This window comes from Haliotis rubra, unplaced genomic scaffold, assembly GCF_003918875.1.
Source record: "Haliotis rubra isolate DU_JTF1 unplaced genomic scaffold, ASM391887v1 Scf1744, whole genome shotgun sequence".
NCBI lineage: Eukaryota > Metazoa > Mollusca > Gastropoda > Lepetellida > Haliotidae > Haliotis > Haliotis rubra.
Genome location: NW_025765719.1, coordinates 1 through 26036, shown reverse-complemented (window position 1 = coordinate 26036; position 26036 = coordinate 1). Strand labels below are relative to the sequence as shown.

At 39.7% G+C, this 26036-nt stretch overlaps 1 protein-coding gene across 1 annotated transcript; it reads left to right on the top strand.

Annotated features, from left to right (window-relative positions):
* Positions 1 to 127: 127 nt before the first annotated feature.
* Positions 128 to 16552, top strand: LOC124272935 (probable lysosomal cobalamin transporter). Its single transcript, XM_046708176.1, is given in 15 exon segments — positions 128 to 202; positions 1828 to 2004; positions 3059 to 3122; positions 3602 to 3702; positions 5608 to 5675; positions 6320 to 6408; positions 7219 to 7346; positions 8936 to 9069; positions 10939 to 11041; positions 11141 to 11245; positions 12098 to 12238; positions 12795 to 12865; positions 14753 to 14822; positions 14824 to 14856; positions 15482 to 16552. Coding segments are annotated over 15 exon segments (1461 nt in total). The 5' UTR covers positions 128 to 142; the 3' UTR covers positions 15599 to 16552.
* The last annotated feature ends 9484 nt before the right edge of the window (positions 16553 to 26036 follow it).

The window sequence follows — 26036 nt, the reverse complement described above, 5'->3', positions numbered from 1 at the left end:
TTTAATCCGTATTACGTATTCCGAATTTAGGGGAATAAATATATAACCGGTCTTTCTCTGAAAATGAAATTCATTCAAGTAGAGTAAGAGTAGTCCCTATCAAATAGTATGGTCGTTTATCATGTGACACCAACCAAACAAAATGGCGATCCCAAGTGCAGTTTTGGCTGCAGGATGGATTCCCTTTGTTGTTGTTATTGTCGTAAGTGTTAAGAACATATCACAAACAATAGAAGGGCCAAATCGTGCTACACCAACTAATATTAGTGACATGCTGCAAAACTTATAAACATGTTATATCTTTGAAGAAGACGCATTAGGTAGACAGTGATAGATGCGTACTGCAATATTTATAAGATATGTCACTTTGACATGGACGTCACTCTTCTACGATATGTATATCTGCACATGATTCAGCAGGTTAGAGATACCAGACCGGCGTAGGGAACGTCAGTAGAAGTATAATTCCCCAAACGACGTATTCGTTGGTTTCACATTACTTTTCAACTCGCTGTGCGTTCCCCGGTCGTTCAAATTCAAAAGCTGCCATTTCCTGAATACAGTCAATATGAACATTGGTCTTTTCTATTTTGGTACAAATTTAAAGTCGAATCCTATTTTTGTACAACATTCTACCTTTTTATTGAACTGAAAATGCCCCTATAATGAATTTAAATGTTACATCATAATGTGAAGATTATATTTAGAATTGGCGGGTTCATTGGCCCATAAACTGTATTGCCAGTGGAAATATTGGGCAATGACAATGTTTTCCAACATCTCAAAATGGTTCTTATGTGCAGACTTAAGTTTTACCTAAATTGAAGTAGAATACTTTGGCATATGTATGATACACTGGTCTGTGAACTGTTTGGCACAGAACATGTTTACATATTTATAGGAATTTGGAGCTCTACTTTCTGTGCCAATGCCCAGAGATTGCTCTGACACAGAAATCTTGCGGATCTTACACAATATGTGTTGTAAATAATCACAATAATTTTGCTGTTTGGTCGATGTGACAATAAATCCAATTCTCATAATTTGTAAATTAAAACCCCTTATAATATGCATGAGACTTTCTTGAAGACATTAAGTGTCATGATGACTCCAATATTCAGGAGCCTAGAGCAGTCACTGTATGCGTTGCAGGTTACAACTGGTCACAAGAAAAAAGTTTTTATTTGTGTACAGGTAAAATTTCTAATGATATATGTAAGAAGAGTAGAGTATAGAAATCATTTTCCCAGACACAGCCTGTCATCTCTCCTATTCACCCCATTCTTTGGGTAATGATTAGAATCTTTTCATTAATCATACTGTGTTTTAGAAATTACAACTTACTATTTACTGCTTAGTTGATCAGGAAAGTTGGACAGTAAGACGGATGAACATATAGTCACACCTTTTTACTAAAATCTAATCGGAGAAAGAATAAATATTATCAACAGCAACCTAAAAGCCATTGGCTTGCCAGATGCCCATATTGTTTATTCCACTGGTTCCTGAAAAATGTTTCTAGACTAGGGCATACAGACAAGTATTATGATTGTCTTTAGGATCAGCTGGAATGCTCTCTGATCATTTGGAGTGACCCAACTCATTGAGTGACACTTAGCATCATTTCCTATTTCACAATACAATCTTAGTGCTAAGACAGTCAACACTGCCATGTATTAACATTACTTATGAAAATCATAGGGCTAAGACTGCTTTGTGGAATACAACATGAGAAAGCTGGACTTTTGTGTACTAAACCTATAAACAGCATTCTCTCACCTACTAAAAAATTACTACTTCACCAATGTTCACTGATGTTTATTTCAGCTGACCCTGTTGTTTTCGGCAATATACATCCGTTATTATATGAGCAAATATGACAGTGAGCTGTCGACAACCCTGGCCACCATCTTTGCTCTGACTATCACCCTGCTGACGTCGGCCATTGTACCCGTTGACATCTTCCTTGTATCCTACATGAAAACAACTGATGGATCATTCAAGGTGACGTTATTATCATTATACTTGTATGATATTATGATGATGCTATTAAAGGCTTGTGTGTTTGTCCCAGGGGAACACAGGTGCCCCAGTATGTATCCCTTTTGAGTGCTAGAAGGTTATGATAGTGGGTTTGAATCCCATTGTCCCTCATGTTTCTAGGTTTGTCAGCACCAAGGTGGTAAATGTTATAGAAATGTATCACTTTCACCTGCCTTCTCCGTCAGTCTGTGGGGTGGGGTGGCCTACTGGTTGAAGCATTTACTTATCAAGCCAAAGACCCGGGTTTGTATCCCCACATGGGCACAATGTGTGAAGCCCATTTCTGGTGTCCCCTGCCGTGATGTTGCTGGAATATTGCTAAAAGCTGTGTAAAACCATACTCACTCACTCACTCTCCGTCAGTGAGTTGGGTTTTATTTTAGCAAATTCCCAGCGATATTTAAGTGTGGAACACCAGAAATCAGCTTCACAAAGAATCACATGTTGTACCCATGCAGGGAAATCATACCCAGGCCTTTGGCATGTTGAGGTAACTTTTAACCACTAGGTTATCCCATAGCCCCTGTATCTAATGAAAGTATTTGATTAGAAAAGTGGTGGAAATATTTGATTAAAAAATACACATGGTGTTGGGAAGGTTAGAAATTGAAACATCATTTCTGTTTTAATGCATTGTACATGTTGGAATGAATCGGGTAAAATTGTTAACATATTAAGCTGAGTGTATTACGTTTTTTATAAATGTCGTGACTGTTGACTGAGAATAGTTCCAAATGATTTTCATTTTATTTATCACAGAATACAAGTCATGTAATTTTATAATATTGAAGTTTTTTAGCACTTTTTTCTATTTTATGTTTCATTATCATCATGTTTATCAATATTATTCTTGCAGGTAAAATATTATCTGAATTGTTTTCAATTTGTATTATTATTCTCAAAAAGTCTGATTAAATGAACAAGATGTATGACAAATTTATCATCAATCTCAATTACATGTTTTTGTAGAATTATGAGTTGAACAATGATGGGTTTTTTTTTTTTTATATTAAAGGATTGGGCTAATGACTCTGCCTCCCGAGCTTCAATTGAGCATTCAATCCTTTATGGCTATTACAGTAAGTGATGTGACCCGTGAAGATCTGGGTTAGAATTGGCCTTCACCATTCATTCTTGTCATAAGAAGCTACTAACAGGAGTGGGTGGTCAAGCTTGCTGACTTGGTTGACAGATGTCATCACATCCCAATAACACAAGTGGATGCTCATGCTGTTGACCACTGGATTGTCTGGTCCAGACTTCATTAATTACAGACTGCTGCCATATAGCTGGAATATTGCTTAGTGCGGCATTAAACAACCAACCAACCAATCTAATTAGATCTAGGATCAGCAGCAGCCAGATTGTCTAAGGCACGTCATTTACTGTGCATCAAAGTTTCGAAATGCTCAGAACAAACGAGCAAAGCATTAAGAGTCTCTGAGCAAAGCCACACATATTCTTGGCTCACTGCTTCCCCAAAATCGCTCAAAGAGAGAAAGGTGTGCAGCCTGCTGTTTATACTTGATCTAATGACCCAAATCTTGTTCATTTCCAGCGCTGTATGCTCTCGTGACGTTCTGTCTGTTCATCTTGCTACCCTTCTTCTATTTCTTCTATGAGGAGAAAGATGAGGCTACCCCTACATCATGCAAGAGTGTAAGTCTTTCCTGCAGACTTGCAGTCAGGCCAAATAAAAAAAATGTTGTGGTTCCCATTACACCTCTTTAAAATTTAGGGTAGGTAGGTAGGAATGGGTTTTTTTACATATTATTTTTAGAAGGAAAGTACAAACTAATAACACATGTATCAATGTGTAATTGTTTATTCGATCAAGCTTGCGGCCATCATATCGACTGTCTCTATCAGAATGACCGATATCTGTCTGCGCCGGGGAAAAACAATGGTACCTGAAAGCTTATTTTATTCATTCTGCTTAGAAAAGTAGGGTCGGCACCAGAATTCAAGTGTCGGTTGGATAGTTGGAACCACAACATTTTGTTAGGCCTCACTGTGCATGTTTACACGTCTCCATACAGGTTTTCCCAAGCAGCGATTCATCATGACTACCAAACAATTAATGGATTTATCTTGACCTTATTTATCTAAAAGCACTCATTTGGTGCCAAGTTTGAGCTCAAAATCTCCATAAAGGTGAACATTTATGGATGTCAACTTCTGTATTTTGAGGAACACAATGTTTTGTGTATAGTCTTGCGCCTGTATCAGGGTTATAAAAAACCAGGAAACAGATAGCTATAGAAGTACATGTGAAGCAACACCAGTGAATCCGTGATAAGATAATAAAGAAAGCCAGTATCTTATCGTATGTTATCACTTATTACGGGTTAAATTAGGTCCCCAGCTTTGTATTGTCATCATAAGAGGCACTAACTTATCAGGGGATCAGGCTCTGGGACTGTGTGGCATGTTTTTACAGCTGTAGAAATTGCTCATGATATCAATCACTAGATTATCCTAATACTTATCCACACAGGATTCTGTACTGACTGGCCTGATATAGCTGTACTACTGCTTTGTGTGGTGTTTATTAAGGCTGTAACGATTCACTCGCATATTCGGTGAATCGAACCGTAGCCCTTCATGAATTCAATTCGTTATTTGTGGTCACCAGAACCGAATATTCATGAATATTTAAAAATTTTAAGGGAGTGTGTTTTACTTGAACCCTTATGCCCTTTTTCAAAATGAGATATGCAAGAATGCATTATGTACTAGCCTTGTAGTAGTCATGTTAGTTTGCCAAGGCCGCACATGGTACTGTCAACTTAACTATTACATACCAAATTTGAGTGTCATGAGATGACTGGTTATTGCTGTGACAAATTAACACTGTCAACATAGGCATTCAATATTGTGCATCAGTCATTGTATTCGAGAATAATTCTTCGTATTTGTTACCCAATATTCGTGATACATATCATATTCGCAACATAGTGTATTCGTTACAGCCCTAGTGTTTTTCAGTATTAAAAGTATGACACTGTGGACTCTGTGTCGAGTAAATCAATGTGTGTCAAAGGTGTCCTATATGCAGAATTCCAGTATGAGGAAGAACCCTGTTTAAATCATTCGATCCATTTGTAATCGATGATCCTTAATCAATGGTATTGGCTTTCCCCCTCAAATAACTCTCCTCTTCTCTGCTCCCACATATAGATCTCGCCCGTGAAGATCCGCAGGTTTAGAATTGATCTTCAGTAACCCATGCTTGTCGTAAGAAGCGACTAACGGGATCAGGTGGTCAAGCTCGCTGACTTGATTGACACATGTCATCGTATTCCAGTTGTGTAGATTAATGCCCAAGCTGTTGGATCACTGGATTGTATGGCCCAGACTCGATTATTTACAGACTGTCACGGTATAGCTGTAATAGTGCTGAGTGTGGCATAAAACTAAACTCACTCATCCCCACCTAGATCTACTTCACATGTTTGGTTTATGATGATGAAATATGTGTCCAAACATGTCTATGATGGAAATTCATATGTAAATGTACAATGATGTTCAGCGATTCATTAGTAAATGAACTTATATATTCAGAGATGCTGTACAGCTCTGAAGTACCTGATTGTGTTTATCCTGGTCGTCGCTACTCTCATGTTGATTGGGTTGGTATATGTTTCTGTTATATTATTTAGGGGTTGGAATTGAAAGTACCAACTAGCAACTGATGTTCCCTAGTTTGTAAACTTGAGCATGAATCATTTAGGGACAGTTCATAATCTATGGCTAGGTTTGTGTGATGATGATTTTTATGGAGGGGCATGTACAATGTGAACCACCACCCCACCCTCACCACCCCAAACCCAACCCCCTAAAATTTAAGTTCAAAGTAAGTGGGACACACAAACACCCTATGTCATGTACAAAATCTATTACCCCCTGCTATGTTTTAAGCATAATTTTTATAATAATTACTCTCTCTCTCTCTAGAGCTCACACACACACACACACACACACACACACACACACACACACACACACACACACACACACACACACACACACACATCTCTTTAGTACATGACCCACCCTACCTCCCCAGAACAAAATGGGTGACACCCCCCCCCCCTCTCCTCTCTCCCTCCCTCCCTCCTCCCTCCCTCCCTCCCTCCCTCCCTCTCCCTCTCCCCCTCCCTCTCCCTTATGGTCCCTTATAAGCAAGTACTGATTTTCTATGGATACTCTGGACATTTTCTTTGTTTTTGATTAGTGCTTTGATTAATATAACTATTCTCCTGCTATGTTTCAGTGCTTTTGTTCCCACCAAGGGCACTCCCAACGCTAATTCTACTGAGTGGAAGCAGATAGAAGCCCTTTTCAAGGACCTGGCTAGCAATGGTGAGATCACTTGTCTGTTGGGTAGTGTTGGGAATTGGTTGAAATCTCACAATTGATAATTGGTTCATTACCAACGAGTAATCATATAAACAATTGCTTAGTGTCATTTTTCATATTTTCCTGTTCAGGTTGTTATTGATGATAAGTATAATGTGGTTCTCTGTTGTTGTTTGTTTTATTAAGAAACTGTAATGTAAAATGGAGTCTTCAAGAAATGTTTAGTCATGACTTTTCAATAAGTGAAGTGAATTATCTAAGAATTAAAATCGTTTTCAGGCCCTGACAACTTCTGTTCCATCATCAAGTGTTTCAAATACTAAAACATTAGTTCAAAAATCGTTCGTGTTTGATTATGAGAAAATGTGATCAATTGATTGGTCGTTTGGTCACTGTGACCTGTCTTTGATTGGTTCATCAGAACACCACTACTGTTGTGTAGCATTGACCTCTACCTCAGAAAGTACTGGAATCTGTACTTTATTAAGAAAGTGTAATCCCAAATATAACATGTTGCATTTGACCACTTTCTAACAGGCATTTTGTATTCATATGGTCTTTATGAATATTACTGTTTTTTGCAAATTATTAAAATAAATTAGAATTAGCAAAATACTTTTGGTCACTTATGTAAAATCCAAATAATCCCAGAAATATATGTGCTGTGTGAAACCAAGCATACTGTGTAGAGATCATTTGTGTGTGATTTTGCCTGTTTGATTTCTTGGCTTTGATTTTTGTGATATTGCTGTAGCTTTCACATTGTCGACCTTACTTCATCACTCACTCTGGATCAATTGTGTGTTCTAACAGGGTTGGAAGACTCTCTGTCCTTTATCATCAGTGTGTTGAGCCTGCTGGGAATGATGGCCTTCATCATGTATACGGTACGTGGAAAGAAATTACAAAACTGCAGACTTGCCTATCCTTACTATTTGAGCGTAAGGCTTACTATTTTTGGTGCATAATTACGATCTTACGATCATACTGAAATTCCTTACAACTTCTACAAGTAAGTGGTAGAATACTAGATATAGGCATGCCCATGCTATTTACAGAGTCATTTATGGTACATAAAGTACTGAAAACAGAAGTCGCATCAAAAACATTATAAATAAATAATCTTTGCATCTTACAGTGCTTGTAAAGTTTATTTCAAAGTGAAAGACTTTATAAACGTCAATTAGACTGGCACCACATTTGACTAATTGACTGTTAAAGGCTATATTAAGATTTTAACCAGCTATGTTTTTCCTTTATTTCTTGACAGTAACATGCCCTACTATCAAATACACCTGCCTTACTTTTATTTTTTAGTTGATCTTACTATTTTCTTTAAAAGGGGTAGGCAAGTCTGAAACAGCAAAGTCAGAGGCGAGTAGATATCAGTCTATTTCACCGTGATTCCGTGTTAGAGCGTTCGCTCATCATGCCGAAGACCAGGGTTCAATTCGACACATGGGTACAATGTGTGAAGCCAATTTCTGGTGTCCCCTGTCATGATATAGCTGGAATGTTGCTAAAAGCGGAGTAAATCCAAACTCACTCACTGCATGGCTGTATTCCTACTGGCTAGGGTAATCACAGCATCCAGACAGCTGCCGTCATATAGAGCTGGAATATTATTGAGTGTTATGTTAAACAATAACACCCTGCTGTATTCCTGACCTCATCAAGGGCTGTCTAGGGTAATCACAGCAGCATGGCTGTATTCCTACTGGCTAGGGTAATCACAGCAGCATGGCTGTATTCCTACTGGCCACAGCAGCATGGCTCATTCCTGCATCACAGCAGCATGGCTGTATTCCTACTGTCTAGGGTAATCACAGCAGCATGGCTGTATTCCTACTGTCTAGGGTAATCACAGCAGCATGGCTGTATTCCTACTGGCTAGGGTAATCAGCAGCATGGCATGGCTGTATCACAGCCTACTGTGGCCTACCGGTCAGGGTAATCACAGCAGCATGGCTGTATTCCTACTGGCTAGGGTAATCACAGCAGCATGGCTGTATTCCTGCTGGTCAGGGTAATCACAGCAGCATGGCTGTATTCCTACTGGCTAGGGTAATCACAGCAGCATGGCTGTATTCCTACTGGCTAGGGTAATCACAGCAGCATGGCTGTATTCCTACTGGCTAGGGTAATCACAGCAGCATGGCTGTATTCCTACTGGCTAGGGTAATCACAGCAGCATGGCTGTATTCCTACTGTCTAGGGTAATCACAGCAGTGGCTGTATTCAGCAGGGTAATCACAGCAGCTGTGTATTCCTACTGTCTAGGGTAATCACAGCAGCATGGCTGTATTCCTACTGTCTAGGGTAATCACAGCAGCATGGCTGTATTCCTACTGTCTAGGGTAATCACAGCAGCATGGCTGTATTCCTACTGGCCAGGGTAATCACAGCAGCAGCAGCATGGCTGTATTCCTACTGGCCAGGGTAATCACAGCAGCATGACTGTATTCCTACTGAATGGTCTAGGGTAATCACAGCAGCATGGCTGTATTCCTACTGGCTAGGGTAATGACAGCTGCGTCATCTGGAGGCCAATGACAGAAGCTGCATACGGAAATGTCTGCTGGTGCTACGTCCGTTTGAGATGCTGTTTGGCTTTTTGTTTCTTCTCGTGGCCTTGCTCATCTTCATCTCACTGTTGCTCACCAAGTAGGTTCAACTCATAATGGACTCAAGTTGTACTCATCATAAATATGATTTACTTGTCATACCCGTGACGGGTTGCTTTGATATAAGATATATGCTTTGTTATACAGATATCTGACAGACCACTTTACAAAGCCAGTTAACAGAAAGACTCTCATACTTAATGGTTGCCTTTAAACTAAGAACAGACCTTAGTGGATCAATCCCCTGTCTTATCTTACCGACCTGTGAAGATCGGGGTTAGAATTGATCTTCAGTAACCCATGCTTGTCGTAGAGGCAACTAACAGGATCAGGTGGTCAGACTCACTGACTTGGTTGACACATGTCATTCATCGTGTATCCCAATTGCGTAAATCGATGCTCATGCTGTTGATCACTAAATTGTCTGGTCTAGGCTCGATTATTTACAGACCGCCGCCATATGGCTGGAATATTGCTGAGTGCGGCGTGAAACTAAACTCACTTGCTCTTATGCCAATAGAAAGATAGGTAATACAGGGATAAAACAAGGACTGTTTGGTGTCTAAGTGGGGAATCCATGTTAAATTCAGAAGACAACTGAAATAATAATAAGTCAAGCCAAATGCAAGCAATAAACCCATACCTCCAGTTCAACGCACACTAGTGCAAAATCTTGAACGCATCATTTAACCCAATCAGATCACCTCACCTGTTATTTGTTGACTGAAACTTGTATTATGGAAGACATTCAGCTCCCTTGCTGGACAATTGATCGAATGATCAGTCAATCAGTGAATCCTCAGGAATGATTAATGAGACTAATCAATATTCAGAAAAAATGAAACATCAAATTAAACTTTAGAAGTATATTTCTTATTGTTATGTTTGTCACAGACATTGTGAATATTCTGATTGTTGTTGTTAAGATAAACTTGACTATGTCAGGGCTCCAGATAACTTTTGGGGGATCGCGAGTGTACTTACATCATTATTGCAAGTGGAGGTGTACTGAGATTTTTGAAGGAGTCCTGACATGTTTTTGTGTGGCGAGTTGGTGATGTGGTTTGTCTGGACGATTCATCGATCACTATGGTCCGATATAAATAAGATCAGTGTAGTTTTAGGCAAGCGAAACATAGTGGCGCTATATCGTTGCCTGGCAGCGCAAGTGATTCCTATTGTCGGGTTTCCTCATGTGTCAAATCATGTTTAGCAAAAGAAACTTGACAAGTATTTATCGAAATAGATTTCCATTTGCATGATCGCCGCGGAAACTAAATGTTAGGCGATACAATTGTATTTGTGTGCGTATATTATCGCAGCGAAATCTTATATTATGTAGAAGACTTAATTGATTTTGAGGCATTACATTCATGTCGCATTATCTGTAGCCCTGACTGTAAGCTGACATGTTTTATAGTTATTCATGCAAGTAACGATTGTTCTTAAGCCTCTAAAAACCCACAAGATGAAGATACACAACACAGAGAGGTGAACTAGGAAATAACCTTGATCATCTTGATCGTAGTATTAATCGGTGCCTGTTTCATTTTCACAGTGTTTTGATTGTGTCTCGTTATAAGTTCTGTCGTGGGGTTTCATCAATTATTGATTGATTACTGAGCTACAAGTATTGTGAGTGATAACCAGTGAGTTTAGTTTTACGACACTTTCAGCAATATTCCAGCAATATCACAGTGGAGGACACCAGGAATGGTTTTCACACATTGTACCCATGTGGGGAATCGAACCCGTGTTCTTGGCATGATGAGCGAATGCTTAACCACTAGGCTACCCCAGAGTGATAACCAGCACCAACTCCCTTCACTATTCTTAGTAAACAGCAATGTTTTAGTGCTATTTTTAAGGGGTAAATAGGTATTACAGCACTGAATGGTGTTCTTTTCAGTATTGACAAAGCCATGCACAGTAAAGGATACAAGATTGGCTACGCCCTGGCTCAGAGGAAGCTGCCCAACCCTGTAGACATTGCACTGGTCTTCTGTCAGATGGTACGTACATCACACTCAGACATTGATTGTCAGTTACCATATGAAGTGTTACTTCCTTGTACGTTGACGTCACTGACACTATCTACTGTCGTTCTGCAGGTGTTCCCTCTGGACTACATCCTCATGTCGGGCATCATCGTGTATTTCGTCTTCTGCTCCATGTCTGGAATCCGCAACATCGGCATCTGGTTCCTGTGGATCAGGGTCAGCGTCTCCTCCTTTATGTTCATGTGTTCATTCAGACACAACATTTCATCCAGACATGACATGCATTCAGACACAACATTCATTCAGACACAACATTCATTCAGAATGTTATTTAGAACTGCATTCAGCTGTTGGGAATTGGTTGAAATCTCAAATTTCACATCCAATGTAAAGACCGATTGCAACTTTTCTGTTGTTGTTGTTGTTGTTGTTAAGGGGGAGTATATTTAGAAACTGCTTTAAAGTGATGATGACTAATAATATTATGAGCATAAACTTCCCAGAATCTTCAAAGAAATATTCAGTCATGACTTTTCAGTAAGTGAAGAGAGTTTTCTAAGAATTAAACATGTTTTCAGACCAAGACAACTTATAAGATATGTTCCATCATCAAGTGTTCAAACACTAAAACAGTAGTTCTAAAATTGTTTGTGTTCGATTATGAGGAAAGGTTAACGCAATTACGTTTGGTCACCAAGCGACCAATATTCGATTATTTCATTTAATTTGAACACCACTACATTCAGACACAACATTCAGACACAACATTGTGTCATTAAATTACAGTAGTTCCTTCAAAACTAAACTTACAGAAAAATTTAAATAGAAAATATCTTCCAATGAAATGTGAAAGGATCCACTTTTCATTATAGTAAATGTGTCTGTGTCTCAGAAACTATAGAAAGCAAAAGTCATGGTAATATTTTTAGTAAGATATTAACATTACTCATTTACCTTATGTGTCATTGTATATTCAGCAAAAGGATCATTAATGCAAGAAATTATGTTGATTTCTCCCTGTTTCGAATTCCTATAATGTAGACAATGGAGTATGTTTTGGTGTATCAGATGTACAAGATCCGTCCCCGTCGTACACGGCCCCAGGGCCTGCTGATGTTGTGCATGATACTGATGTTCATCGTGTTGGCCATCAACATCATTGTGTATGAGCTGACACCACAGTACTCCACCTTTGGCAGTCAGAAATATGTGAGTCAATTTTGTTTTCCTTCACACTATGACTTCTCTTCAAATTGAATTGGTCCCTTGTAACACATGCTTGTATTTCAGGGTGACTTTCTCCTGTCATTAGTTATCCTCAGTTACATTCTCAGATGATACACGATACACACTTGCATGTATCAGTTTATGTTTAATCCTGTATCAATTCATATCTTAATCACCCATGAAAATTTGATCTTCAGCAACCCTTGCTTGTCGTAAGAGGCGACTAACAGGGTCGGGTGGTCAGGTTCACTGACTTGGTTGACACATGTCATCATATCCCAACTGTGTAGACCGATGCTCGTGCTGTTGATCACTGGATTGTCTGGTCCAGACTCGATTATTTACAGACCGCCACCATATAGCTGGAATATTGCTGAGTGCGGCGTAAAACTAAACTCACTCACTCATATATTAATCTCGTAGCGTTTAATACTGGAACCCTTTCAATCATGGGGTTCAGGGCTTGAGTGGCGGGTCTAAGAGGCGTCATTTCACACTGATGCTTGAAAAGAAACATTAATACCATTTCTGTTTCCAGGGCAACATGACTGGAGGATCAAACACAACATCCACTCCACTACATCAGTGTACCATGGAGGTGGCAGGTGAGTGTAATGGCGGAAGTCTGGAATGACTTATACCACAGTATTTCAGCAGAATGTGGAATGAAAACCTGACATGAGGCAGGTCATACAGGTTTACCTCTTCAGAGAAAGGGCGGTGGGGTAGCCTAGTGCTTAAAGCGTTTGCTCTTCATGCCGAAGACCAGGGTTCAGTTCCCCACATGGGTACAATGTGTGAAGCCCATTTCTGGTGTCCCCCGCTGTAATATTGCTGGAATATTGCTTAAGCGGCACTCACTCACTCACTCACTCACTCACTCACTCACTCACTCACTCACTCACTCACTCACTCACTCACTCACTCACTCACTCACTCACTCACTCACTCACTCACTCACTCACTCACTCACTCACTCACTCACTCACTCACTCCTCTCACTCACTCTCACTCACTCCTCACTCACTCACTCACTCACTCACTCACTCACTCCACTCACTCACTCACTCCTCCACTCACTCCTCACTCACTCACTCCTCCTCCTCCTCACTCCACTCCTCCTCACTCACTCACTCACTCACTCACTCACTCACTCACTCACTCACTCACTCCTCCTCCACTCACTCACTCACTCCTCACTCACTCCTCCTCCTCACTCACTCCTCCCTCACTCCTCACTCACTTAAAACCCATTATGAGTCTATATCTAATCAGGGTTTTACCCAACATCTGAAATGTGCATCCAGTACAAACATGAAAAAATCACTGCAATATTATTTCACTGTACCCTGTAGTAGTGTCGTGAATAACAGTTGTTCAGGTTCTACCCACACTTCCAGTGCATCTCATCTGGGGCTTCAATGGGTACTTGAGTACTGGAGCATGAGTCAGGTTTAGCTGGACTCGAGTCCAGACCTGTCAGCCCCTAAACTGGTCAAGAAAATAGACTTCGATGAAGCCCTAGTCTACCCACCATACTTTGTAAGCATCCTACCTCACATAGTGCATTTTCCAGATTCCAACATTCCATCTTTAAAACACTTCCCCATTGATGTCATAAACAGCAACATTTTGACCATGGAAACATTTAATAGCCTCTTATGGCAAGGATAGTAATCCAGATAATGAGTGTGTTCACTTGCAATATAGAGTGTCAATATAACGTGACTGAGTGGTTTTTCAGGGTTTGCACAGCTTGATATTTGGACTTCTTTTACCTTAAATAGGCCCTAAATTCATTTTAGCCTTGAAAAGGCCCTAACTGACAGTGATTTGCCCTTAAAAGGCCCTATATTTATTAAAGCATGTCAAGTTACGATTTTACAAGAAACTAATACATAATAAAAATACCTTGCAGTGATAGTGATATTAATGTCAATCACAAAGCCCTAACAGGAATGGGTGGTCAGGCTCGCTGACTTGGTTGACACATGTCATCGGTTCCCAATTGCGCAGATCGATGCTCATGCTGTTGATCACTGGATTGTCTGGTCCAGACTCGCTTATTTACAGACCGCCGCCATATAGCTGGAAAATTGCTGAGTTTGGCATAAAACTAAACTCACTCACTCAATCACAAAGCAAACATTTTCCCAGTGCAGTGATATAGCTAACAGTTATTTCCCTCTGATGGTCGGTAAGGGTGGTGGGGTAGCCTAGTGGTTAAAACGTTCGCTCATCAAGCCAAAGTCCCGGGTTTGATTCCCTACATGGGTATAATGTGTGAAGCCCATTTCTGGTGTCCCCTGCTATGATGTTGCTGGAATATTGCTAAAAGTGGCGTAAAACCATGCTACGTTATGTGTTATATGTGTTTCTATTGTTCTTAAAATTGTTGATTGGGCCTTGAAAATACTCTCAAAAGGCCTTAAATGTGAAGAGCTGATAATCTGTAATGAACCTTGGTCTAACATGACTGCATGTTGTTTTTCAGAGGATTAGCGTGGTGGCGAGGATGGCTCTGCTTCTGACACGGTTCTTCTACAAGATGTGGTTCTTTGGAGCCGACCTACTACTGGGGCACTTGGGTCTTTCTTGGGGTCAGTATACAGAGGTTTTCAAATGTGTATAGGAGGTTTCAAATGTGTACAGACTTTAATTTATCATTCAAAACGATCACATAAGTTGTGTCCCTTCCTCTCTCTCTCTTATACTTTCTCTCTATTTCTTCCTAAGAAGATCTGACCGCCTCCATTGGTGTAGTGGTTAGAAGCGTTAGCGGAGGCCGGAAGATGTCGGGTTGATCCCGACCACATCAAAACCAAAAGCGTTAAAATATGGTACTTGTTGGTCCTGCCTGGCGCTTGGCATTAATGGGTACAACAAGGACTGGAGTCAATAAAATGTGTCTGAGTGGGGTATTCATGCTTCACTGCGGCATGGTATCTCAGTGGGCAAGAACTATAAAAACAGCTTAAGTCTGGGCTAGTACAAGCAGCCGCACGTATACATACACGCGCACGTATGTCGTCCTATGGCAGAAATAATATTCTCAAGCATGGCGTTAAACCCAATTTCACCTCACCTCACCAAACACATCGGATGAGATTCAGACCCAGACTTTGTTTTGTTTGATTATCTCATGCCTGAATACACAGAAAAATATATGTTGATTTGTGTGGTCATCTTGCAAAATATTACAATATCTGCTTCGTCTTTTTCTAGATATATGTCCTTGGATTCATAATTGCTGTGATAAAGAAGAGAAAGTCATCAATCGATGGGGAAATTGACGAGGATGACTTTGATGAAAGTGATGATGAAGACCTGCTTCGGGGCTAGACACAATAGGTTTTAGAATACGATTTGGTTCAACTGATATGTATGTATTAAGGTTCCATCTTCAATGTACAGTATGCACGAAAAAGAAAGATGCACAGTTTGGGATCTGTATCACTGCTTATGTTTTGATTCAAATCAGTTTGTGTCTTTCATTAGTTGAACGAAGAATTTTAAGAAATATATTTGGTAATGTTTCTAAAAAATATATTCGAGCACAAAAACAAATTAGGATTGTAGTGTGTATATATGTGACGTGTATTTATTTATATTTGCTCTAACTTTTGTTTATGTCCTCATTGATATGATTCAATGTACTTTGTAATGACTAATGACTAAAGATAGTTACACTCTTCTATCGCACTCATGACTGAGAGATTCTTAATATCATTAGACCTTCTCTTTGGCTAAGATGTTTCAGTTTAAGAGACTCATCAGTGTGCGGCTCAAACATTGCCAAACTCTTATAGAATTTTAACTGTCATATTTAAGTTTATAAAATTACTGTCATGGGTGCATAGGGTTGTTTCTGTTTTGTATGAGTACAACATATTCCTCCGTCGTGTTCATTCCTGTCTTAATGTGGGTTGGTTGGTTAACCGAGTGGTTAAAGCATTGGCTCGTCACACGAAGACCCGGGTTCGATTCCCCACATGGGTAGAATGTGTGAGCCCCATTTCTGGTGTCCCCCGCCATGATATTGCTGGAATATTGCTGAAAGCGGCGTAAACTAAACTCACTCACTCACTCACTCCTTTAATGTTGGTCTTTAGAAGGTCCAAAGAACCTAACAGGATCGGGTGGTTTGGCTTGGTTATTTGGTTGTATCCAGTGACTTGGTCATTGTATCCCAATTGTATAGATAGATGCTCATCATGTCAATCACTTGATTATCTGGTCCATACTCAATTATTGTAAATATTGGGGTCATAACTGGAAATATTGCTGAGTGCAGCATTAAACTAGAAGGAAAAAACAAACTCTCTTGATAAAAGGTTTACAATGTAAATGTGTAAATTTATTGGTCAATGTACATAAATGTTTATTGTGATGTTGTACATACTGTGTAATACATACAGACCCCAGTATCTCAAATATCCTAATATTTGCAACCTATTCTCTGGCCCTACCACCACACCATATAATACATATGTGAATTTAACGGCTTATCTCAATTTCAGATTGAAATACATAACTTTATCGCAAACCTTGAACTGTAGAATTTTGTACCTATATAAGTATGTAATAGCATGGCTTGAACATGGTTTTTAAGACCATGTGCATGAAAGAAGGATGTCATATGGACTTGCTGATATATGCTATCACCTGTTTTTACACTCAGCTTTCCTTGGGATATCTATAAAGTACATGTACACAGTTTATTTCTTTGAAACAGTGTGTCACTGTTGTGGAAACTGACACATGTCATTTTCATGAACTATACTCATAGTGATTGAAATCAACTTTATTAACTCTCCTGATACTATTGTCCAAGGCCAAACACTTACCCTGAAGCGAGTGTGCCAAACATTCTGGCTAAATCTTGGGCATATATGTATTCAGATCTTGAATATGATTTTTTTGACCCCACATATATGATTACTAATATATCTGGCATGTGTCAAATACATATACAGCTCCAATGAGAAGGGGTGGCGATGTTGCTGGAATATTGCCAAAAGCAGCAATACTCACCATACTCACTCACTATAACCATACTCACTCACTCCAATGAGAATATTTCCAATGAACCATAGTTCATAAATCATGTTTGGGCGGTGGGGTAGCCAAGTGGTTAAGTCGTTAAGCTCGTCACACCGAAGACACAGGTTCGATTCTCCACATGGGTACAATGTGTGAAGCCCATTTCTGGGGTCCCCGGCTGTGATATTGGTGGAATATTGCTAAAAGTGGTAAAACTAAACTAACTCATGAATCATGTTTGTTGTATAGTCAAGTTGACTTAAACCTTATTAGCTCTACTCCTTGAAGAGCTGTTGAACATCAAATGAAAGGTTATAGAATATGCCCTTTGGTTTGTCTATGCTTATATATCTAAGAATTTTCAGTTTATTTCCTTTTTGTCAATTGAAATATTTTGAATATACAAAATAAACAAAAACATGTCTTGATTTGAGAATGCTTTTCCAAATATCTTCAGAGAGGAAAAAGGTGTATAATCAAAATTAATTTTTTAAAATATTTTGTTATACTTGGTAAAATTGTTGATGTTCTTGTTGGTATGAAACAAATATGTTACCCTTGCCTTTAAAGAAATAGGAAGTGATTTCCCTTAAGAAGGTTTAAATACAGCACCTTTGTTACATGTGTAATATTCAGCAAAGAATGAGGGGGCCATGCTTATTCATTTTGTGGTGCATTTGTCGTGTTTATTTATGATTTGAAATAAACAGATGAACATAAATAATATCCATTCCCTTTTCTTGTTTATCAGAAGTTCCACACAGATTCTCTCCTTTGAAGGACATATGATACATCACACAACCAATAACTTACGAATACCCACAAAACTCTTTAGCTCACTACCATATATCTGGAATATTTGAACTGCCTACATAAATATTTGTTTTCATTTTGTACGAAACAACTCATGAAGATCGGGTAAGAATTGGTCTTCAGTAACCCATGTTTCTCGTAAGAGGGACGGGATCGGATGGTCAGGCTCGCTGACATGGGTGATACGTCATCGTATACCAAGGGCGTAGATCGATGCTCATGCTGTTGATCACTGGATTGTCTGTTCCAGACTCGATTATTTACAGGCCGCCGTCATATAGCTGGAATATTGCTGAGTGCGGCGTTAAACAACAATCAATCAATCAAACAAAAGAGACCGTTGGCTACGACCAGCGTTGAGAGCTACGACAGTCATAGGATTTCGATCACTTTGTGAAACAGGGTCCGGTTCCTCAAAGCGATTTTAGCGCTAAGGTAACTCCCTGAGCAGCGTTGAGAGCTACGACAGTCATAGGATTACGATCACTTTGTGAAACAGGGTCCGGTTCCTCAAAGCGATTTTAGCGCTAAGGTAACTCCCTTACTTTAACATTAGCTTAAAATGGTCGTAACGATAAGATCGCCTTGTGGAAAGGGTCCATGCGGACCATTCAGAGGTCGTGTTCGTCTTGGCAGCAGGTGCGTGAGCTTGTCATGGACCATCATACTGCCTGACAGATCTGTGATAATGTGGGGATCACGCAGGATGTTCCATCGCATACGCCTTGATGAAGCGGTCACTGGTATCTGTTTACCGTGGTAGATCGAGGCTCATGCTGTTGATCACTGGATTGTCTGGTCCAGACTCGATTATTTACAGACCGCCGCCATATGGCTAGAATATTGGTAGGTGCGGCATTACACAACAAATAAACAAAAATAGTGTTTAGGGATCACATGCAACCAAAAAAACAAACATAATTAAAACACAATAATCACTTATTCATGACATATAATATACATTGTTGATTATGAAAAGCAAAATAATAATAAGCGTACAATCGCAAATCAAAAGTGCAATAATTTGAAACGAAGCACCAGGATACCGAACCCAGTTAGAGCGGGTGGGCGTGCACTGAAGTGTAGCGAAGAGTCTTTCACTGGCTGGTTCTTTGCCGATACACTCTGGGCTCATTGTGTGTGTGTATAGAGATGTTGGGGTTTTGTAAATACATGCTCATTTTTGTGTATAACATTTTGCAATCAACAGACATCATAACATGTCATGTGTAAAAGTATCACACCTGCCTGTCTGTGTAATTACGTAATGTGACAGAGACCGAACTCGGGTGCACGAGCCATAAATCAATGCGTTTTGTTTATATAGCCTGATAAGTGTTAAGTTCAAATTGCATGAGGTCAGTGATCGAAGTTGTGTATTGCATATTGTCATTAGCAGACAGGCAGGCAGACACATATAAGTGTCAATAAAACAGACATTGAGATTTGTCTGTTACAGAGGCATATCTATATCACAGTTAGAAATTCTGACAATGTTAAATTATGACGTTGCTTTTTAGTATCGAACTGAGAAAGTGACTCCGCGAAGAAGAACGTGTGTTGAAATAGTCAAATGAACAATTAAATCGGTAAATCTACTCTCATAACATATGAAAAGCTTACGCCTGTCAAATATCAACAAAAAAGTCAAAACATTACAAAAAAATGAAACTCACATCAAAGCCTACTCCGAGTACTCACCGCCAGCGAAGGTTTTCCGTCTTGAAATGTCGAACGATTCACTGGTTGACACATAGCTGAGTAGATCTAGATCCTAACAAAGGTTCTTTTATGTAACGAGTAGATTATTTACTATTAATTTGTTTGTGTACACAACCAAGATTAGACTACTCCTGCTCATAAAGGTTGTCTCCCAAAACCCCTACATCCCATAACCCCTACAACCCAGTACCCCTACGATTAGTTACAACACCCAGCCATTACCTGTCTGGCATAATGAACTGACCAGGGAGATCAGGGGTGAAGTATACAGTGTGAGCTGCATAGAGTATACAGATGAGAAGGGATTAAGATTGTGCTGTTGTTATTAGGGTTTAATAATTCATTTTGCAAATCGTAATAATATCAGTTGTAAGAGTGTTGGAGATAGTAAACTGAGATAAATAATATGAGATGATTTTGGGTGATATTTACGAGGGGAGTTCAAAAAGTAGTCAGCCTAACTATATTCGCGATGTCCAATGTTTGAAAAGCTTCCATTTTATTTTGAAGAAATTATTAGCTAAGCCATACCCAAAAGTTTACATATCACAACACATTGGGGTATAGTATTTCTTTAAAAAATTGCAAAAAATGAAAAACGATCTGTCATTTGGTACCTCTTGGATAATGGCATGCCCTCAGATAATGTCATATATGTTCAGTATAGTATTTAATGACTACCCGTCATAATCAATGTTCAAAGATTTGTATTGTTTGATTTACATTTAGACGGGGGCTGTTTTTCAAGGACACCCCCATTTTAATCTTTCAAAAACTGTGTCCAGATGATCAAGCTGGTACTGTTTACAATATATTGAGAGCTGACATTTGTGTGACTATTCAATATTTTGTTTGAATAGGGCTGCCCAATATAACCAGTTTACCGGTTCACACATGAAAACGATACGTATTGATCGAGCATTAACAAAAACATCTTGCATTATCTTACCTCACACATAAATGTCGCTTTCTGATTGGCTGAGCGCTCTTCTATTATTTCAATGGACCCCGCTTACAAGCGAGTAACATTTCAATGTTACCCCGCTGTCTATGGCAACTCATTTGGTACATCGTGGTAGTAATTCTTTATCTCGAATTACATTGAATCACGTATGATGTACGGAAATTACCGATGTTTTGCGAATGCAAATCGATGGAAGGGAGATAAACCTAAATCTGTATTTCTTGTCAGCAAAATCTAGCGATGGCTACAAAAAGATTTGTACCCGTGTTTCAAACAATTCAAAATTAACATTAAGGTCTTCTGTAAGATAAATACGTTGTTCACTGGTCACGAGGGGTGCAGGGGTTGATGTACCATCGATGTTTCTTTATGTTCCCTGAGCTCTAATGGCATGGGAAACATAAACAAACATCGAGGGTACATCAACCCATGCACCCCACGTGACCAGTGAACAACTTGTAATATATTGCAATACATATCTCAAAATATGCATTCGCATTGCAATATATCGCAATATGAAAAATACCCACCCCAATGTATGAATAAGTGAAAACATGAGAACAAGCTATGTCCTTATGATTACGTTATCTGAAAGGGGCTGGGTAGTGTCTCCAAAACAAGCTCTTTCAGAAAACCCCTACAGCCCATAACCCCTACAGCCCAGAATTAAACCTCAAGTTCAATATCATTAAACTTTTGTTAAAATATTTTTGTTATCATTCTCTCAATTGCTAAGTGTTTGGGCTGGTCCATTGTTTGAAATAAGTAAATGGCAGGAGATGTATGGGTTATGGGATGTAGGGGTTTTGGGAGGTTACCTTATAATCACATATAAGCTGTGCGAACCTATTCACCGCGCATGCGCCATGAGAGCAGTGCAGCGCAGCGCACAGCTTTTGAAACCACTTTTCACCCCAGCTGGGGTGAATTTATTGAATCGTTTGAACTCCGATTTAATCATTTGTTACTGTAAGTCCATACCGAAAGGTATCAGAATCTGCAAAGTTGTGTTTTACGTTGCATGTGACCTTTAAGTGTTGAAGTTAAACGTGGGGACTGTTTAGGGTTTCAACAAGACCACCACGGTTCTCATCCTTCTCCCGAGTTGGCATTTGTCATCGGTGTAGAAGACGCTGTTCGGGAGGTAGTGCGATGCACTACAAGTTATTTTCAAGACTCCGTGGGAGCTCACACCTTACATCCTTTCGGCATTGTAACACCTATATATAATCCTGTTTGGCGTAGTCATGGTGACTAAACTTTCCGGCAGTGTTAATATTCACATTTTGTCTGTTCCTCCCAGACTGTAAATTTCAATTTCAATTTTGTTTTTTAATAAAATATGTTACAGTCACAGTTTTAATACCCTGGAATTTGTTTTTCAAATCAAGTATTACAAGAAGACAAAGTCATCAATATCCCCACAATGACAAAATACTCTTCATGAATATGTCTACGAGTTATGATTATGTCAAATGGTTTGGTGTGTATATAGAAAAGTGGAAGCAGAGTATTGAAAGGTTTTTAAAGTTCTGGTCCAGAAAGGAGCACTACCACCAGTTTCAGTCTAAGTCAAACTTGTTGCCATGGAAATGCAAAGATATTTTATTTAGAAATACCAAAACCAAGAGGCACCAGTACACCACAAATGTATGTATGTGCCAGGTTTGAGGTGTCAAAACATTGAACGGTTTTAGAGTTCTGTTCGGAAAAGAGCACTACCATCAATTTCAGTCTAAGTCAAACTTGTTGCCATGGAAACGCCAAAAATATTATATTCAGAATTCCAAAACTACCAAAGGCACCAGTACACCCACCAGATGTATATGTATGTGCCAAGTTTGAAGTGAAGAAATAGTGAACGGTTTTAGAGTTCTGCAACGGAAAAGAGTACTACCACAAATTTCAGTCTAAAGGCATTTATACGGCGAAAATATACACATGTGCAAATTTGCATACATGAGTAAATTTACGTAGGAGTGTAATTTGCTAGGGTGAGCAATTTTGCTATGCGTTCATACGGACTTTAGGCAAAGCGGTAGTAAATGTTGATAATAGTTCATTTCTGCACTAGCAATGGATGGAGTAAGACGCGCTATAAGAAGAAGGTATAGGCATTTCCCATATTACATCAGTGTTGGTCTGATACTGGGATGTTCCAATGATCGAACTTCTAGAAGAAAGCCAAGATCAAGTCATTTATTGGTATACGGAAGTTGTTGGCAAACATTTCACTGATGCCGAATGGTTAGAAAATTTTAGAATGCGAAGAGAAACGTATGAATTGATCTGCACTCGACTAAACGATGAGCTCTCCTCCTCTGAACATACAATTGAGGAACCATTGGATGTGAAGAAAAGGTTGCTATAACAATCTATTGGATGGCTTCCTCCGCAGAATATAGAACTGTGGCCAACCTTTTGGTGTCGGGAAGGCAACCGTATGTATCTGCGTCCATCAAGTGTGCGAAGCCATCATGAAACTTCTCCTGACTGAATACGTCAGGGTCCCCAGGAGACGCATTGAAGGATGTTATCAGGGGCTATGAGGAGCGTTGGGGATTTCAAACTGTGTAGGATCTATAGATGGCAGTCACATCCCTATCATAGCTCCTAACTTTTCACACGGTGACTACCTGAACAGGAAAGGTTTCTATTCTCTTATCCTTCAAGGGGTATGTGACCACAACCAGATGTTTACAAACATCAATATTGGCTGGCCAGGCAGAGTGCATGACGCCCGTGTCTTTGTGAACTCAGACATTTATTTCCTTGGTGATGATGGTTCTCTCTTACCAAACTGGTCGAAGAACATCAGAAATACACAGATGCCCTTGGTGCTCCTTGGTGATGCAGCATACCCCTTAAAGTCATGGTTATTGAAGCCCTACACTGGCAGAGCTAACCTCACTCCAGCTCAGAGTACCTTCAACTATCGACTCAGCCGAGCCAGGATGACGATTGAAAACGCGTTTGGTCGCTTGAAGGGACGCTGGCGGTGTTTGCAGAAGAGGATGGACGTTGACGTCGAATTTGCCTGCACGGTAATTACATGCTGTGTTGTCCTCCACAACATTTGCGAGAGTGTACGTGACCTCTACAAGGAGGATTGGGACACCGAAGAAGACGGAGAAGAAAATGACTACCAACTGGATGTACAGGATGGTGGCGACGAAGGGATCAATGTGCGAAAGCTCTGCGTGATTAAATCGCGCTGGCTTTCTGCAACGATGTGTTTAAAGACATTATTCATTTGTGAAGACATTTACTTTGAGTAAACCATGTATAGTTCATATTGGTGATTATTGTAAACATTTAAACTTGTACATGCACGTGTTTCAAAATTCAAATTAAAGTATTTTGTGAAGATGTAAGCAATCCTTTCTTTTATGCCAACACACCAATACAATATTGCAACACATTGACCATAACCTCAGAGAACAATTTGACATGACGTTTTGCATTAGCTATAATACACACTTTCAATAGCCTCAAAACCAGGATCATGATTTTCGAAACGGTAAGATACGCAAACATTTGACGTTATTAGTGAATGACAAGTCATGGTTTCAACAGCATTATCCTCAAAGCTGTAAGGATAATTACGAGAGCTTTCAGTAATTATTCAAAGCTGGTAACAGAGGTGAAAACCATGCTTTTTCTTCTTTTCGGAAAAAGTGAAATGTGCACTAAATCTAAAATCCTTTATTCATAAGAGAAACATGAATTATTACAAGGCTTATATCTAGATGCTGTCTAGATTGCTCAAATGAACATTGTGATTACAGCAGCACTAAGAATATGGCTGGACAAACACCAGAACGGAAACGCCTCAAGACACACACTGGAACTAACTCGAAGGATGAAATGGAAACCAAACGCCAATGAACTTCATGGCGGTTGATGAAAAACAGAATTGAGCAATAGTTAAAATAATCATGAATGTATCATTTATAGTCTTGTGTCATTCATGAAGTCTACAAATTAATAGAAACTTGTTCCGTCTTCAGTATCAGTTATCCAAGAATCGTCGTTTGAAGATTGTTGGTTGACTGTCGAGGAATAGCGTGATGAAGGGGCCGGACTTCTTACCGATTCACCTCCATCATACTGAGCTGTACGACCCGTGCTGTATGGGACAGGTGGGGGCTGTTGTCCTGTCCCCATTACAGCTCTCATAATCATATTCATCATGTTGAACTGGTGCTGTCTCTCTTCACGCTTCTGTCTTTCATCTGGATTCGATCTTGGCTTTCTCGACATCAAGCTTTGGCGTTCAAGTTCTATTTTTCTGGCGTTCAAGGTCAAGAACCTTATCATCAGCTCTCTCGTTTGCTGCACTAAAATCCGTCCATCACAGATTTCAGTGCTACTTCCATCCTCGTCTTCCGAGCTCTTTTCTTCTCGCTTTTCACCTTTTCATTTTCCCCTTCAGTGGATTCCTTTCTTTTATTCTTTCTGCTTTCCGTGTCAGATGCATCCTTTTCATCCCTTTCAGTTTCATTATCAGCAAGAGGTGTAATGTCAGCACAACTGTCACCAACAGCCTGTGTGTTTGCCTTGCTATTGCTGTATCATCAGGTTCACAAGAATCCTCCTTCATCTTCGACTTTCTTGGTCAATGTATCTATAACCTTCAGAGGCGACAGGGCTGGTCTGGTACCAGAATGGCGTCCAGTTCTTCAAAAACTTACAAAGTTTCCTTCCCTTTCCACTTTTCTTCAGGTTTGATTTACACTCTCTGTATGTCCCTCTTTAAAGGTATGTATGGATTCTCACTTTACATTGGTCAGATGTCCTGTTGAATCCTTTTGTACCCATTTCCGTCGCGGATACAGTATTGTACACCGAAACATTGTTTGCTTTGGGGGTTTCCAGTAATTCCTCTATACTGTTATCTTCCCATATTGCCAATAGGCATTTTGTTTCCCTCGTCATTTCAAAGCGGAACCGCGTCTTTGGCACCTCAGGTTCCTTTCCGGTTCGCCATTGTCGTATTCTGTTTTAATGGAAGCTAGACATCAACTGACAGATATGTGACCAATAAGGCGCGTAAAGTATACGCGGAAACTACCAAAATAGCCATTATGAAATCGAGGCGGGGAAAATGCTCACCTGAGTAAATTTGCTATGCGTTTATACGACCAGATTTGCTTAGGGGCAGCAAAATAAGCATTTACTCACCGGTAGTAAAACATTTGCACCTGGTCTAGGCCAGGGGTATTTTTCTTGCTTGGG